The sequence below is a fragment of the Mirounga leonina genome, unplaced genomic scaffold, assembly GCF_011800145.1.
Source record: "Mirounga leonina isolate KUSES-001 unplaced genomic scaffold, KU_Mleo_1.0 Mir_91, whole genome shotgun sequence".
NCBI classification, from domain to species: domain Eukaryota; kingdom Metazoa; phylum Chordata; class Mammalia; order Carnivora; family Phocidae; genus Mirounga; species Mirounga leonina.
The window spans coordinates 33,381,134-33,399,296 of record NW_023270839.1 but is presented as its reverse complement, the minus strand read 5'-3'; the positions used below and the strand labels follow the sequence as shown (position 1 = coordinate 33,399,296).

Below are 18,163 nucleotides of genomic sequence, written 5' to 3'. Positions count from 1 at the left end.
TGGGAATCATTTTCCCTCAGAGCTCCGTGCTCTTTTTTCTGTAGAAACAGTTCTCTTTTTACCACCAGCCTCTGTCTGCATTTCTACCATCTCTTCGGCAAACAAAAGGTTCTTCCTCAAGATCCATTCTCCACAGAGAAATTACATCTACTCTTACTTTAACGTATTTTTTTTCCGTCATAAAACAAAGCATCGCAAAATCCTAAAGCAGATATCCCTTTCACAGAGCATTTTGTTTTGGCTTATTTGTGGTTCTCAAACTTGGTTGCACCGGAGAATCACCTGGAGCACTTTAAAAACAATCCCAGGGCCCAGGCTGTCCCCCAGGCCAATTGAATCAGACTTTCCCAGACATCAGTATTTTTGGGGTGTAGCCAGGGTTGAAAACCACGGCTGTAGGCTCTTGCTCCTTAAAATGTGGTCCACAGACTGGCAGCTTGGGCATCAGGTGAGAGCTAGTTAGAAACGCAGTCTCAGACTCCTTCTTCTGCATCTGCATTTTGACAGGATCCCCAGGTAATCAGGATGCACATTTGAGAGGCACTGCTTTAGGCCTTATGCCCTAGGGGAAGTGAGAGTGCAAGGCAGCGGATGAGGGTACTTCCTTGAAGGTCTTAACACCAGGGCTAGTGGATGGCTGTAGGAAAACCCCCTGAGAATCTCAGACAGGTCTGAGGAGGGTCCGCCCCTCTGTATGTTCACCAGGCTCCTAGGGGATCAGCTTATCAGCCAGCTGTGTGGGTCCCCTACCCAAGGGAGGTGCTTCTCAACCTTGGCTGCCCGTTAAGATCATTTGAAGGACTTAAAAAAAAATCCCTATGCTCAAGCCCAAACCAGTGAGGTCAGACTCTGTGGAGGTGAGAGCCTAGTATCAGTAGTTTAAAATCTAATCAGGTAATTTCAATGGGCAAGCGATCCTGAGAACCTCTGCTTGGGCTTTCTGACTCTTATCAAACCTAGCTGAGCATAAAAATATTACCTGAACCGTGCACTCGCAGAAGAATTTACTTTGTATCAAAGTCAAAACCTTAAAGCAAAGGAGTGAATCATGAACTGCTGCTGGTGGGGAGGACTCGGTTTGGGCAGAGTAACCTTCTCTTGAGATCATCTCTGTCAAAACTTCCTGTCATCTGGCAAATGTCCTATCTCTTCTATTCCTGTATACAACCTCGAATGGTCTATCTGTTTAGAAATCTCTGTGTTGGGTGAAATGGCTTTCAGTAGAATCTGTTCTTATGTCTGGCCTCGCCTGAATGTATTCTGCAGCCAAACATCAGGGAAAGGGGAAGGAAAGATGCTGGGAGGCAGCGGTCTGTTGTCTCAAGGCCACCATACTTTCCTTGCTGGCTTTTGCATTGGACTCAAACCTCAGGGCTGCCCATTCTTCCTTTTCCTCTCTCTCTCTCTCTCTCCTCTTCCATTTATTTCCCTGGGGAATGAGCTGATGAGCCTGCCTTTCAGTGCTGAATTCCCATAGAAGGACCAGCCGGGCAGTTGGGTGTGTGTGGGATTCTGGGAAGTGGCAGTGGCTGGTTCTACCCCCACCTGCGAGCTTCAAGCTGGGCTTCCGTCAGGGACAGAGATTCTTGCAGAGTCCTGGTCTTCATTATCTGCCTTATGACTGCCAGAGGTGGTAGGGAGTCTTGAAGTTTTTAACTTCAAGGAGCGCAATGTTAGGAATGTGTGCTGACTACTTTCTCCCAGAACATTTCCAGGAATGAAGGAAAATGCAGGACAAGGAAGCCAGAAGAGTGAGTCAACCAGAATATAATCTTCCATGTTAAACGGCCTTTTAGAACTAGTATTTTTTACAGCTTTATTAAGATGTCATTGATATATAATAAACTATGTATTTTCAAGTGTACCCTTTGATAAGGTTTGACATGTATACACTTGTAAAACAGTAAACACGATTAGGGGGTTGAAAATATTTTGTTTTTCTTTATTTCTGAATCAATGAAAACAAATTTCTAAAATGCTACTAAAGAGAGTGTGTGTGTGTGTATGTGTATCTATGAGTTCAGCTGCTTTGGATTTTGGTAGATAGACCTAAAAAAACCTCAGATGGAGAAGATCTTTTGAACTTCACACAAGATTATTAATCACAAATTATATATTTTACATTCTTTTTAAATCATTTCCACATTAGCTCAAAGGTGTCTTTAGTTTCAACTGTATCATTTTATAACTTATAAAAACTTTGGCATATATTACTGTATTTCTTCTGGTGCGATTTTATTCTCACTGAAGTCTTTAGTGTTAATTATTATCATTTCTATTTTGAAGCTAAAGGAAGTAAAAGGGCTTGGTAAGGACCACACAGTTAGTGTCGACAACGATTTTCGATAACTGATTCCTAGCTCCATGGTTCTCTGTAGCATACCATGTAATACACTTATGGGCAAGAAAGAAAGGTGTAAAAAACGCAAACAATTTTTAAAAAGTCTTCAAACAGCCTTGACATTTATTTTTTAAATGAAGATTTATTTCACCACGGTACACCGTCATTTTTGTACCAAGTGTGAATAAATGAACTTTGGCACTAATGAATTCTGTTAGAACCTCATGGTACTTTTGATGCATGGCCAATTAACCTAGAAGGTGAAAGGCCCCAATAATATCCAGACAGTTCCAATTTGCTTTATTTTTCTGTGGGGGGATTTAAGACTTTTGAACTGAACGCCTTTCTTCCTTCCTTTTTTTCCTGATTGTTGAAAATAGAAGTTGTGAATAATACAGTATGACCAACCACTGGGAGTCTTCTTATATGCCACTGCAGTATATTCTAGATAGTTAATCTGGAGAGAAAGCCCATTGCCTTTAGGGGAAATGAGAATATGTCTATCTTTCGAAATGAAGGCAGACTAAGAACAGCAAGAAAGTTCAACCCTGAAAGTAATAGGATCATAAGATTTCAGAATTGCAAGATAAATGAATAGATCCTAATTTATAATTCTAATAAATTAATAATCCTAATAAATGATTCTTAATCCTAATAAATTAGTAGGAAGGGACCTTTGTTAGATAGTCCATCCTGCTGAGCTTACAGAGCACGCTGCTAGGGTCCTGACAGGGGAGGTGGTCTCTCCAAAGATGCACAGTTGGTTAGGTAGCTGCAGAACCAGCCTTAGCCCCAAAAGCTCTTAACTCCTGGATATCTCCCCCCTGGACCAGTGGGCCTCTGTCTTCCTTCAGGCACGAGGAACCCTTTAGAAAGTCAAAACCATTTCACAGACGCTCATATCACTCTCGTTTGACAACGACTGATTGAGAAAAAGCAACTGTGAATTGTTGAGTAATTTTCAGTTCTTTTATATGCTTCTATCTCTTCCAAGCCAGGAAAAAAAAAAAAGCCAAGAGTCTCGAGGTGGAGGTGGGCGTCCACTCATGCTCATCCTTGATGAAGCATTTTTTTCCCACTGCTGCTAAACTCTGCTGGTCTGGAAGTTTCACAACCCAGTGGAGAGATTCCTTCCCTGAGGATCATGATAAAAACCCTATGGAACCAGGTCTGCCACTGGTGGTTTGATAAATGCTGGGGGTCCAGGGCATTGGCAAAGGAGGTTGATGTTGATTATCTGGGGAAGTTGCGACGGTAAAATAGGGTGTCAGGGACTATAAAAGGTGGTGGGGAACTGTGGCTCTGTCATGTAGGCAGGTGCATCAATTACACAGCCATTTTTCCACTCCTTCTTCCTCATCTTGTTTGGAGGAAGGTAATCTGCCATGACCAGTCAAAGAATAACATTTGGTGGAAGTCCGTTATGACATTTCTCTCTCCTTTTGCTGGATAATTGTTTTCACAGCCTCCAACATAGCTAGGAGTGGTGGTGTGATGGGGTTCTGGCCAAGGAGACAGAAGGAGCAGCCTGCTGGACTCTCCTAGAAAAGCTTTGGCTTTGCTGATAAAAAGTCAAGATGCAGCCGGTGTCAATCTCTATTTAGTCCTCCTGCCTTGAACATGGCCAGGATGCCCACGGTGGCATCTTGTGATCAGGAGGCAGAGGGTGAGAGTGGAATGGAGATGAGTCTCCTAGATTCCTGACATTATTGCTAGACCAACTCCAGAAATTTTCTTTCTACCTCTTGTTATATGAGAAAAACAAATTCCTATTTATTTAAGCCACTATGAGTTGGATTTTCTATTATTTGCAGACAAAAGACTTCCTGATAGCAAAAGTTAGACTCAACTACATTGAGTGAAAAGCAAAGGCAATATGGAAGAAGGGAGGAAAGGAGCGACAAATGTTAGGTACAGCCTTGGGACTAACTCTAGAATTAAGGGCATGGTACCTTCTAATTATTAAGGTTTATTATCCCCTCCCTGCTAAAATCTGAAAGTTGGGTAATTATACCATATTCTCCTCCAATTTTTTTTTAAAGAAAGGTAGATGTTATTACTTTAGTTACTGCTAGCTTCAGAATGTTCTGTTTTCCATCATATTTACTAGATGTGTTGGTGGTGGTTACATTCACCATTTGCCCTTTGTTTGCAGAAGGATCAGGAATAGCCCCTAGAAAAGGTTGCAGAGGGAACATGAAAGGAGTGAGTATCATCAGGGGACTGTGGCCTTGATGCTGAAAAACAATTTTGTAAGCCCCCTCCCCCCGCCGCCGCACACACTGCCTATTGGACACACATCTTTGGTGGTCTCCTCACTGGAAGAGGTGAGTTGTGTGCACCAGTGTGTGTGATTCGGATCCACTGGGTTGGTGCTGTGACACTAGAAAGGCCTGCTGGCGCTGTGCAGTCAGGGGCCTGCTGTGCTCCCCATTCCCGCCTAGCTGAAGCTCCTTGGCCCACAGCGGCCTGCCCTGAGATAGAGCCCTTGCTGACCTTTGCACAGGGACAAACAGTGCTTGGGCCACGGGGAGATCACCTGTCTCCAGGACAACCGACCCTCGCTCTGACCTTAACATGGCCTAGGATGAAAAAAATGGCTTGAATCAATATGTTTTCTCTCTGCAAAATCTGAACTGAATGTACAAAACGAATGTGCCTTTTGGGAGTAGAAGAGATTGGGAGGAAGTGGCTGAATCACACTAACGTCTGGGTACTAGTAGATCCAGAACCATTCTTTGTTCCTGGCCTCACAAGGCCATGACGGTTCCTGTTCCTGGATGTGTATGTGTGATGGTTAGTTTTATGTCAACTTGGCTGGGCTATACTACCCATTCTTTGATCAACTATGAATCAAAGGTTTGTTATGAAGACATTTTGGGGGCGCCTGGGTGGCTCAGTTTGTTAAGCAACAGCCTTCAGCTCAGGTCATGATCCCAGAGTCCTGGTATCAAACCCCACATCAGGCTCCTTGCTGAACGGGGAGTCTGCTTCTGCCTCTCCCTCTGCCTGTCGCTCCCCCTGCTTGTGCTCTCTCTCCCTCTTTCTCTCTCTGTCAAATAAATAAAAATATTAAAAAAAAAAAAAGACATTTTGTAGATGTGGTTAACATCTACAATTAGTTGACTTTAAGTTAAGAGGATTCTTCTCAATAATGTGGGTGGGCCTCATCTAATCAGTGAAAGACTTTAAAAGCAAAAGCTGAAGTTTTCTGGAGAAGATATTCTGCCCCCAGACTGCAGCATCAGCTTCTGCCTCTGCTGGCTCTATTTCTCCGGAGGACCTTGACTGATACACCATGAGAGTTTGCCTCCTTCATCATTCAATGGCATTGCTACCAAAGAGCCTTTTTCCCTGACTTCCTTCCTTAGAATCAAAAGAACCTAAGACAATAAACTCCATAGTGTCAGGTATCTTTGTGAAATAGTGGTTCATCGTAGTGGAAGACATAGTCATCCAGTTTACAGTAAATGCTTGGTGCACATGTGGATTCTCTAATGCTCAAAATACCTTCCATCTCCGGAAATCGGGAGTAGGTTGACCGGCTCTTGCCTTAGCTATAGGATTTCATTAGCTGCCTGTAATCTGCACACCAGAAGAGTAGGAGATGTATACGATGTCCAAGGAAGCAGTCCTGTTCTTCCAGGATTGTTTAGTGAAATTTGCTTGACCTTGTATCGATCTGTTAAGAGGATGAGCAGCCCAAACCCATGGTAGAGCAAGCAGGGGACTCTGTGGTACAATATGTGGGGTCCCCAAAGATACTCCCATTCTGAATACTCCCTTTTACCCCTGCCACCTATGGAAGATGATTCCTCCATTGGAGACAGGCCTACTGCTCTTCCTCTCTACACCTCAAACTCCTACCTTCACCATACTCTGCTCTGGCCTGTAATTACCTGTGCTGCCCAGATCCGTCCTTCAGTGCACAAGACTTACTCTCTGAGTTTTATGCAAGCACCGAATACAGGAAAAAATTATCACTGAGTGCAGACTGGTAGGCTGAGGGAAGAGACAGGGCAAGGCATAGGAAGTTGCCCCGGGTGGGAATCAAGCACCAGGCACCAGAATTCCAGAATCCTTCCAGTAGAGGGATAGAGGTAGATGCTGGGGGTGAGGGTGGGTTGGGGGGTGGAGTGGGAGCAAAATCCATCAGGAAAAGAAGGCCCAGGAAGACAAATTCCATCTGTTTCATTTCCCTCTTTGGGCTTCCAGGAGGCCAGAGCATAGTTTTATGCTCTATTACAATACCCACATTGATGAGAGTGATTGGCCTTTTTTCCTCATAGTTTTTTTTTTTTTTTTTTTTTAATTTTTATTTATTTATTTGACAGAGAGGACACAGCGAGAGAGGGAACACAAGCAGGGGGAGTGGGAGAGGGAGAAGCAGGCTTCCCGTGGAGCAGGGAGCCGATGTGGGGCTTGATCCCAGGACCCTGGGATCATGACCTGAGCCGAAGGCAGACACTTAATAACTGAGCCACCCAGGCATCCCTCCTCATAGTTCTTATGAATCTTTTTAAAAAAATATTTTATCGGGCGCCTGGGTGGCTCAGTTGGTTAAGCGACTGCCTTCGCCTCAGGTCATGATCCTGGAGTCCCTGGATCAAGTCCCGCATCGGGCTCCCTGCTCGGCGGGGAGTCTGCTTCTCCCTCTGACCCTCCCCCCTCTCATGTGCTTTCTCTCATTCTCTCTCTCTCAGATAAATAAATAAAATCTTAAAAAAATATATTTTATCAGTTGTTTTAAGAAACAAATTCATTGAGAAGCTTGCCATCTCGTAGGGGAGATAAGACAGCCTAGAATAGTGGAAAGAGTCCAGATTTTAGAGTTGGACTCATTTGTGTTTGAAATGACTACTGTTGGCTGTGTGACATTGGACAAATCATTTAATCTCTCTGAACTTCTGTTTTTTCAGCTATGAAATTGTGAAAAATAATAATAGCCTGAAGGAAATGTATTAGGATTTGTGGAGAATATATGCAGAGTGCTTCCAACAGTGTCTGGAAGATCTGCCACCTGCCTGGCCCTCTAATAATAGCGGGCCGCTAGTGAGCCCTTCTGTACTCCAGGTAGCGCACTAAACACCTTACCTTATTTGGTATAGAACGAGGTCCTCCTGGCCTCCATTCCCACCGCCACTCTCTCTGTCCACCCCTTGCCCAGCAGCCTAAGGCACCTCTGTGAGGGAAGCAGAATGAAGGCCTACCCCCACTCCTTAGGAATGCATGACCTGTCTGAGGCTTCACCTGGGATTTATAGAGGCAACCACAGGAGGCCAGGGGTGTCTAGGAGACAGACCCAGGCTTAGGTTGTGATCTAGAGACAGGCCAGGGGCTGGTGGGGAAGCCAGTTCAACTCTCAGGGGAGTCCCACATGAATGGGTGAGGTTGATTTATGAATCAATACCCATGGCTGGTTGGGGTCCTCAGAAAGCTCAGCATATCACCTTCACATTTCTAACTACACGTGAAGGGACTTCTCCCTGACTTTTGGGGTTGGGAGCTCTGTGAGTGGCCAAAGCAGAACTGTGAAACCCTCTAAAGCACAGGGTAGGGAGCACTGAGGAGGAGGCTGTCCGGCTCAACACTGTGGGGAAATGTTTGGTTACCTTTGGGGCGAGATCCAGCAGGGTTAGGAGGGCTCAGGCCAGGAGCACTGAATGGAAGGACGAAGTTGGTGCACCTCGGGGCCAGAACCAGCCAAGGAGGGAGAGTTTTTGCCATGTTGGTCCAGAGAAGTCAGGCGCTTGGTTGCCAAGGAACATCTGTGTTGGAATTTTATACGCAGGCCCAACAAAGCCAAATTCCTTAAAAGCAGCTTCTTTCTGACCAGATGGCTTCAGCAGCCTTGACAGAAGGGGGTGTGTGAGTGGAGGTGGGTGGCATTCTCAGTCTGGGCCTCCCTGTCTTTTTTTAGGACTTTGTCCCTTAGTGACTCTTCCCCAGTTAAATTGTAGTTCGTGCTTTTCTTAAACGCTTAACTAGCAAGGAAAGAGCATGGGCTTTCCGCAAGGGTCTTCTGTTCACAAGATCTTTCAGGATCACTTAGGTGGCAGCATCGTGTGGTGACTCTCTCTTCCAAATATCCATGAGTGTGGAGTGATGGATATATCAACCCCATAAGTAATCCCCAGGCCTAATTGAAGCCAGAACTTCCCTTCTCTGAGCCCTGACCTGCAGCTACACAGTGCTGATCCAAAAGACTAGGCTTATTCAGTGACCGAAAATCTTCAATGTTAGCACTAAAACAGACTCTCATTTTACACAGGAAGAAACGGACGCTCAGATTTGGGGGAGTGAATTGCTCAAGGACATCCGGATGGTGACTGGTAAGATGACAACTCTCTTTCTTGCCCAACGTCCATTTTTCTGGGAAATTAAAACCTGGTAAAGCGTTCTAAAATGTGAACAAAGGGAGAGAGGAAGCTATTTGGGGTGGGAGTCTTGGAAAACCCACAGAGGAGTGGTTCTGATCAAGGGGGTCCATCAGAACTGCAGGGGAGACTTGACAAAAGACCCCACCCCAACCAATGGAATTGGAATCTCTAGTTGGGATGTGCTGAGTACGTTTTGAGAACACTCCCTGGGTACTCCTGATGGGCTGTGCAGGTTGAAAACCATGGCACTAGAGGAACAATTTCCCTTGAACAAACCAGTATGCGTCCTATTTCTCAGGTTGCTCGTTTTGCAGTGATTGCTCATCTTCTAACAGAGATAGTATAGCAGCAAGGTTAAGAGCGTGTGCTCTGGAGCCCAACTGCTTCCCACTTCCACCATGTTCTTTGGGCAAATTTTATAACCATTTCTCTCCTCAGTTTGCTTATCTGTAAAATGGAACTAGTAATAATACCTACTTCAGAGGGTGGTCGTGAAAATGGAGGTAACATTTATAATACATATATGCTGGGCATGTAGTAAGCCTTATCCTGATGAACTTTAGCTATGAGTAGTAGTAGATTTGACAGGATAGTTTCAAATCTGAGTTAGAAATGTCATTCTGGGAGCCTCTGGAACAGGAAGACTTCCCTCTAACAGAAGTGCATTGGTTATCCTCTTTGGAAATTCTTTTTAACTCAAAAGGAAAGGAGCGTTCATGCAAATTGTTTCAGGTTTACAGGTGCAGAGCGATCTGGAAATTAGCTTTGGCTAAAAATAAAACAGCTTGATCATTTCTGTTTCCAGCAATAGAGTGAATTGGATAGCCAGAACAATTTTCCCATCCAAAACAACTGAAATACTGGATAAAGTATTTCTTTAAATCTTCATAAATGCATCTCTGAGCTGACAGGGAAATAAGATAATCCTCTCAGTTCCCAAACACACTGAAACCAAGAACTCTGGGAGGTAAATGAATCTTGAAAATGTGAGCAGGGAGCAAGTGGATTTGAAAAAAAAAAACAACCAAATATAACTCCCGAATATGAAAAATATAATAATTGAAATTAAAACCTCAAATGATGGCGTAACCAGAAAATTAGATACAGTTAGAGAGAAATAATGAAGACGGATGCAATGACAGTATTGTGGATATAAATTTGAGAAGTTAAGAAATATGAAAAAAAGGCAAAAATTAGAGAGAGAGAACCAAATGAGAAGTTTGAGTTAGACATGGAGAGAGGATTTCATCCTAACAGATAATGGCTAAGAATTTTGGAGAGCTCTTTGAGAAGACACTAATCTTCAACAAATCCAAAGGAGGATGAATAAAAGGAAGCACACTCCTAGACACAATAACTACAGAATAGAGAAACAGAGGTGATGTTGAAAGCAGCCAGAGAGGAAAGATGGGTCTTCGACAAAAAGCATGGCAATTAGTGTTATTGCTGACTTCTCCCCACTGTAACGGAAGCCAGACAGAAAATAATAGTTAACAAAAACTCTATATCCAGCCAAATGATTGTTTCAAAACGGAGGGCAAAGTAAAGATGTTTAAAATAAAAGAAATAAAACAGATTATTTACCATCAGAAGGTCTCCACTAAATGAAATTCTACACAGTGTACTTCAGGTGGGAGAGAGAAAATGGTCCAAGAGGGATGATGGGAGATACGAGAAGGAATAGTGCACAAATATATTCTAAGTATGTGGATAAATATGAATACACCTTAACTCTATAATATGATAATAATACCACTTTTCCAGGGTAAAAATATGTTAGAATTAAAACCTAAACACTGGGGCGCCTGGGTGGCTCAGTTGGTTAAGTGACTGCCTTCGGCTCAGGTCATGATCCCAGGGTCCTGGGATCGAGTCCCACATCGGGTTCCCTGCTCTGCGGGAAGCCTGCTTCTCCCTCTCCCACTCCCCCTGCTTGTGTTCCCTCTCTCTCTGTGTCTCTCTCTGTCAAATAAATAAATAAAATCTTTAAAGAAAAAAAAAACCTAAACACTGGATTGAGTGGGAGAATAAATGGAATTAAAAAAAACATTTAAAGACCGTGAATTTTTCAGGAGGAGGTTAAAGACATTAATTTTAGAATTATGAAAAATGCATCTTAAAATTTTTAGGGCAACCACAAAAAGAAAAGATGCAGAGAAAGTAACTTCAAAAAAATAGAATTCAATAGGGGAAAAAACCATGAAATACAAATGAATAAATTAAAAAACCTCAGTTCACAAGAAGTGGAGTGTGGGAAAACAGAAAAAGTGAGACAAATGTAAAACACATAACAGGATGGTAGAAATGAATTCAAATATATTAGTAATTATTATAAATACAACAGGACTAAACTCCCCAGTTAAAAGACAAGAATTGAATCAACAATGGCCAAATTATGGAAATAGCCCGAGTGTCCATTGACTGATGAATGGATAAAGAAGATGTGGGGTGTGTGTGTGTGTGTGTGTGTGTTTATATAGGAATATTACTCAGCCATCAAAAGAATGCAATCTTGCTACTTGCAATGAGATGGATGGAGCTAGAGTGTGTTATGCTCAGCGAAATAAGTCAGAGAAAGACAAATACCATATGATTTCACTCATATGTGAAATTTAAGAAACAAAACCGAAGAACATAGAGGAAAGGAAAAAAAAAAAAGAGGGAGGCAAACCAGGGAAAAGATCCTTAACTATAGAGAACAAACTGGGGGTTGAGGGGGGAGGTAGGCAAGGGAATGGGCTAGATGGGGGATGGGTATTGAGGAGGGCACTTGTGATGAGCACTGAGTGTTATATGTAAGTGATGAATCACTAAATTCTATTCTTGAAAGTAATATTACCTGTATGTTAACTAACTGGAATTTAAATAAAAACTTGAAAAAAAAGACAAAAATTGATAACCTGGATAAAAAATAATATAATCTAGCATATACTACTTACATGAGACACATTTTAAACATAAGGATGTAGATATATTGGAAGTTAAAGGAAGGAGAAAGATACAATAGGCAAATACTAATCAAAAGAAAGCTGGAAAAATATATTAGTATCAGAAAAAAAACAGACTTTAAGGCAAATAGCTTTATGAGTGATAAAGAGGTCACCACATGGCAGTAAAATGCTTTATTTCCCAAACACATAAAACAATTTCAAACTCATAAGACTATCTATCATCTATCTATCTATCTATTATCTATCATTATCAATCTATTTATGCTCAAAATACATAAAGCAAACCAATGACAGCATGACAAGGGAAGCTAGACCAATCCATTGTGCTAGTAGAAGGTTTTATACATCTCTGTCAGTAATTCATAGATTCAGCAGATAAATATCAGGAAGGATATAGAAGATTTAAAGAACACATTAATAAGCTTGATAAAAGGGGCATATAGAGAACATTGTACTCTGCAGTTGGAAATTATTGCTTCTTTTTAAGCATAAATGGAATTTTCTATGAATAAATTTCAAATGTAATTAAGTTAGAAATCAATAACAAAAATTATAATGAGAAAAAAACTTATGTTTGGAAATGAAAAACATGCTTTAACAACTCATAGATCAAAGGAAGTATCATAATGGAAATTTAAAAATACATAAAAATGAATATGATGAAAATATTGTTTTGAAACTTTTGGAATGCAATTAAAGCAAACTAGGAATAGAAGAGATATTTGTTAATCTGAAAAAGGACCTGTTAAAAACCTACAACAAACATCATTATTAATAGTCAAAAGTTTAAATTCAAGGGATAAGATAGAAATGCTCACTTCCAATATTTCTATTCAACAATGTATTGGAGGTCATAGCTAGGACAATAAAACAAGAAAAAAAATGAAAAGTTTAAGAATAGGAGAGGAAGGAACAAAACTGTTTTCAGATGTAGAAATTTCAAAATAATCTATATCTTCATTATTCGAGTTAAGGGTTTAGCAAGATGGCTGCACATACAAGTGATATAAAAATCAGTTGCAAAAAAAAAAATCAGTTGCATTTCTATATACCAAGGCAATTAGTTAGAAAAATATAATTTTGGAAGCTACTATTTACATTAGCAACAAAAAGTAGAAAGTGGTTAGAAGGACATTTATAAAAGAGATGTAAGTCTTTATAGATAAAACTCTAAAACTTTACTGAAAGACTTTAAATTAGCCCTAAAACCATGACCTACACCATTTTTACATTTTGGATAGGAAGACAATATTATAAAGATGTAAATTCCTCCCTTTGTGATTTACAGATTTAGTGAAATTCCAGTAGGAGTTTGTGGTTTTGTTTGGTAGAACGTAACAAGCAGATTCTTAAATTTGTATAGAAGATCAAAAGGCCAAGGATAGTCCAAACAATGCTGAAGAAGCAGCAGAAGGTGGTGGGACTGTCCCTACTACAGATCCACACTTCTGATAAATCATTGCAAATTCAGCTATGTTCAACCTGAGAACTTTTTTTTCAGAAGATAACTTTAAGACAGTAAACAAAGGCTACAAGGAGAGAAGAAAGATTTACAATATATAACTACAAAGGGCTTTCAGGATATAGAACAACTCTTACGATACAATAAGAACAAAGCAGGGGCGCCTGGGTGGCTCAGTCGGTTGAGCATCTGACTCTTGATTTCGGCTCAGGTCATGATCTCAGGGTCATGGGATGGAGCCCCGCATCAGGCTCCCCACTCAGTGGGGAGTCTGCTGGAGATTTTCTCTCTCCCTCTCCCTCTACCCCTTCCTACCGCTCTAGCTCTCTGTCTCTCTAAAATAAATAAATAAATCTTAAAAGAAGAAGGAGGAAGAGGAGGAGAAGGAGAAGAAAACAAATGACTCAGTAGAATGGTGGGGAAGACACAAACGGGCATTTTACAGAAGGAGAGTCACATAGGACTCATAATCGTATGACTCATTATCAACTAGGGAATTACGCATTAAAACTACAATGCAAAACCATTTTATACCACCCAATTAGCAAAAACAAGGTTAATGATTTATAGCTGGGCAGGGAGAGGTGAGGAAATCTATGAGCTGCTAGTGGGGATATAAACTGATACAAGCACTTTGGAAAGCAGTGTGGCATTACGGAATCTGACCCGGCAAGGCTGGCCCCCCCCCCCCCCCCCGCTCCATGACGCAGCAACTCCACTCCTGCCTGAAGAAACAGGACGCACGTAACAAGACCATTCACAGCTGCTGTTCCAAACTGGAAACAACCTGAGCGCCCACTGACGGTAGAATGGATAGATGGTGGTGTCTGTGATTCGGGGTATTAAGCAATGCCGGTAACAGTGGTGGTAATGAAGGAACCCCCTCACAGCTGCCCTCAGTTACATGAAAGAGACTTAGAAACATAAAACCAAGCATGAGGAGCAAATCACAGTTGAAACTCGTAACAGTATGATGGTATTGATATAAATGTCAAAAACAAAATCAATCTATTTTTAGAGGTTACATTCATGGGTGATAAGAAAAGGCAAGGGAGGCTGTTAGGACAAGAATCAGGCGAGGAAGGTTGGCTCCGCGGGGTTGACCTGGAGGAGGCTCATGGGGATTTTAAGGTTTGGTAAGGTTTTATTCCTCTTCCTGAAGGGCGAATACACAGGTGTTCATGTTACTATTAGTTTCCAAACCGTACAGAAGCTTTTTCTACCTTTCCGTGTATGTGATATAGTTCATGATGAAAACAAAACAAAACAAAAGCCATTGGGCGAATAAAACTGAGGCTGTCAGCTGAACAAAAATTGTGGGGCGATATAACGAAGGACCTCAGGCTCAAGAAGCAGGCACTGTGTCTCCCACAAGGCAACGCTGCCTCCCTGGGGTCTATTTTCCAGACAAGTCCTCTGTGACATCCCGTGGCTCCAGCCTGATCCTCATCACCCTGGCCAGGAGAAGAAAGGGCCTTTTCTCTCACTCTCTTTCCCTGTGTGTTAATGAGATTGCTGGTCTGGGTCAACTGCTTTGTCCAAGGTCACACACAGCCACGGAAGGCTCTCAGTCCACCGTTCATTTCACCTATTATTATGCAGGGTTTTATTTTATCCTTCCCGGGAGGGCCTCAGAGAAGAGAATATTAAGAGGCTACAGTAATTAGCCTCACATTGTAACACCCTTGACTCCAGGTTACCTCCTTCAGCAGGGGAAGGGAAAGTTTCATTCTGCCCTTCGCAGAGGGGTCTGAGATTCTGGTTAGAAAGCAGGAGAGGATTTCCCAAAGATGCCCAAGGGTGTCTGGGGTTGATTTGGGTCGCTCTTGTTCCCAGTGGTCTTTGAACAGTAACTGTGGACCCTATGGAGGGCAAAACATTAGGTCCCTTCTGTGTGTGGGGGGGGGGCGGCGGGGGGTAGGTTGTGTGGGCAACTTGGAGTAGACTGGACAGATTTCCAGCATGAAATTGCTGATTCTATCCTGAAAATTTTACCTGCTTCTTGATGTCAGCCTCTGTCCGATCTGCACATTAGAGGAGCAGGTGAGCAGATGTGCATTTGGACTCCTTCCACTGCTTCTAGACTCTCTCCTTCTGTCTTTGCTGTTATTTTAAGGAAATGATCTTGTAACCCTTTCTTTAAAAAAAGAATAGTCCCTTTCTGTTCAAGCATGTATAAAGTAAGAGGTATAAAATGCAAGTCCACCTGGATTCATAGTTACAGCGGTTTCTAGGTTTGGTTTGGATATTCTTTGACTTTAAAGGGCATCCTGTGGAATGCAGACTGTGGCAAATTAATCTAAATGCCTCACAGTGTGCAATAGTCAATTTGGTTAGGCTACCGCCCCTACTTATTCAATCAAACACTAAGCTAGATGTGGTTGTGATGGTATTCTGTAGATGTGATTAAAATCCATAATCAGTTTATTTTATTTTATTTTATTTTTTTAGAGGTGGGGAGGGGCAGAGGGAGAGAGAGAATCTTAAGCAGGCTCCATGCTGGGGCTCTACCTTAGAACCCCGAGATCATGACCTGAGCCGAAATCAAGAGCTGGACGCTTAACCAACTGACCCACCCAGGCGCCCCATAATCAGTTTACTTTAAATGAGGAAGATTATCCTAGACAATCTGGATGAGCCTGATTCAATCAGCTGAAGGATCTTAGAGCAGAGCTAAGGCTTCTCTGAAGTAGAAGAAATTCTGCCTGTGGATAGCAGCTCGGGCCCTGCCTGAGAGTTTCCAGCTTGCCCTTCCTCATGGGCTGCCCTATGGATTTTAGATTTGCCTAGAGTTATGGGTTGAATTGTGCCCCCCAAAAGATACTGGAGTCTTCGGCCCAGTACCCGTTATGTGACCTTTCTTGGAAATAGGATCTTTGCAGATGATCAAGTTGAGATGCCTTGCTAGGGTGGGCCCTAATCCAATATGCTTGTGTCTTTATAAAGGGGGACATTTAGACACACAGACACACATAGAGGGATGATGATGTGCAGACTCAGGGAGAGGAGAGTCACCTGCAAGCCAAGGAACACCGTATGTGTATCCACCTCCATATCCTATTGTGGCTCTATTTCTTTGGCAGAACCCTGACTGATGCAAAATGATAATGTAATAGCACTGGAGTGGGTAGGGACCAAAGGAGACGACTTAAGTAACTCTGGAAAAAGTTGTCAGGCTAAAGGCAAGGGACGTGCACAGAAACACTGTACCCTACTTGGTCAAGTTGTTTCTCACAGGGGTGTAAGCGAGCAATTCTCAAACTGCTTTATCTGTAGACCAGGGTTGTACAAATAAGTAATGGATGGCAGATGCTGGGAGCTTAGTTTCTCATTGTCAGAGAGGGCAGTTACAGGTAAGCAAGAAAGAAAAGCTAGAACAAACTCCGGGGTCTGGGATTAGTGTGGAAAGCCATCAAGATGAACTCATGTTTGGATAGATGATAGATAGATAGATAGACGGACACAAACAATTGTTGGGAAGGGTGTATACATGAGTTAGTGTACATACATGTATGCCCTTGCTCTGGTCACTGAGAGGACCCAGAAGCAATGACATGCTGGTAGCAGTGAGCACACCTAGCACCCAGATCTTGGTTTCTAATATCATTTTCCAATGAAAGAAACCAGGGCTCCTTGGAGAAATGACTATTCTAAGATTAGGGCAAGAAATATACAAGATGAGTTTGAAGTGTCTTGTAGTACCAGAGAATAAGAAAGAGCTAAAGCAAAACAAATAATAAACCCAACCACATGGATTGGGCCGGGGGTGGGCAGGTACATCAAAGAGACACAGGAGTGAACCTAAAAGAGTACTCAGTGGCCAACACTGCAACAATTTAAACAACAAAATAAATAGTGGAGCTTTGCAGTATAACCCCAACTGTAACATAGATATATTTGAGTCCATATTGATGTAAGTAAATGATTGAATAAATAAATAAATGAGGGAGAAAAGACAAATTTTCCTTATGGAAGAATTCCAAATAATATATGTAGATGTAGCTACTCCTCACTCTAGAATGTGGAGCTTAATCGCCTGCCCCCTCCCCAGGGTGGGTCAGGCTTATTGACTTGCTTCCAAAGAACAGAGTATAGAATGGGAAAAATGGTAACTTTATACAGTGGAGAAACCTGGCAAACAGCCCCTCAATCAAGTGATGAAGGGTAGCATCAGTGGCGATGTCATGTTGATATCCTGTGCCCCCTGACATGACGTGATGAGAAGGACATCTCATCTTTGTGGTCTTCTTTCCAAAAACTCGTAACTCCAGGCCAATCACAAGAAACACATCAACCAAACTCAAAATGAGAGACCTTCTAAAAAATGCCTGCCTGGTAATCCTCATAGACATTAATGTCATAAAAACACAAGGAAAGACTGAGAAACTGTCAAAGACTAGAGGAGACTGGGGAGACAGGACAGTTAGATGCAATGGGATGCCCTAGATTTGATCCTGGAACAGAAAGAGTGAGAACACTGGTGAACCCCAAAGGAGCCTGGGGGTTCGCTAATAGTAATGTATTAATGTTGGTTTCTCAGTTGTGCGGATAGACCATGGTGAGAGGAGACGTTAGTGGCGGGGAGGCTGGGGGACAAGTGTAGGGGAGTTCTCCGTGCTATCTTTGCAACTTTTCTATAAATCAAACATGATTCCAAAATTAAATGTTTATTTTTAAAAGGCCATTTAGCTCCAACCTTACCAGCTGTGTGACCTCAGGTAAGTTATTTAATCTTTCAGTGGCTCAATCTTGTCTCTTGTAAACTGGAGATTGACACTCCATCCTGCCCATAGGTTGGTTGTAAGGATTAAATGAGTTAATACAAACTGCCTAGAGCAGCGCCTAGCACAAGATAAGTCCTTAATAAATGTTGACTCTAATTATACTACTTTTGTTTTCTTCTATAGACCATTTATTCTCCATGACTGCTTGCTCAGTGTGTGATAATCCACCCTAGAGACCAGTATTTTTTTTAAGTAGGCTCCTTGCCCAGCAGGGAGCCCAACACGGGGCTCAAACTCATGATCAT

General features: G+C 42.2%; 1 protein-coding gene across 6 annotated transcripts in view; it reads left to right on the top strand.

Moving 5' to 3' along the window:
- LOC118003322 overlaps positions 1-18,163 on the top strand; it is a 130,385-nt gene that overhangs the window by 9,140 nt on the left and 103,082 nt on the right. For 5 of the 6 annotated variants that reach the window (XR_004677312.1, XR_004677311.1, XR_004677310.1 and 2 more), the window contains exon 2: positions 8,613-8,673. Coding sequence is in view for 2 of the 6 variants with exons in the window: in XM_034994218.1 (XP_034850109.1) it covers positions 8,613-8,673 (61 nt within the window). In the remaining 4 variants the exon portion in view is untranslated. Of the gene's footprint in view, positions 1-3,346; positions 3,510-4,496; positions 4,547-8,612; positions 8,674-18,163 lie in introns of those variants that run through there. The other variant, XM_034994217.1, reaches the window with a different exon arrangement.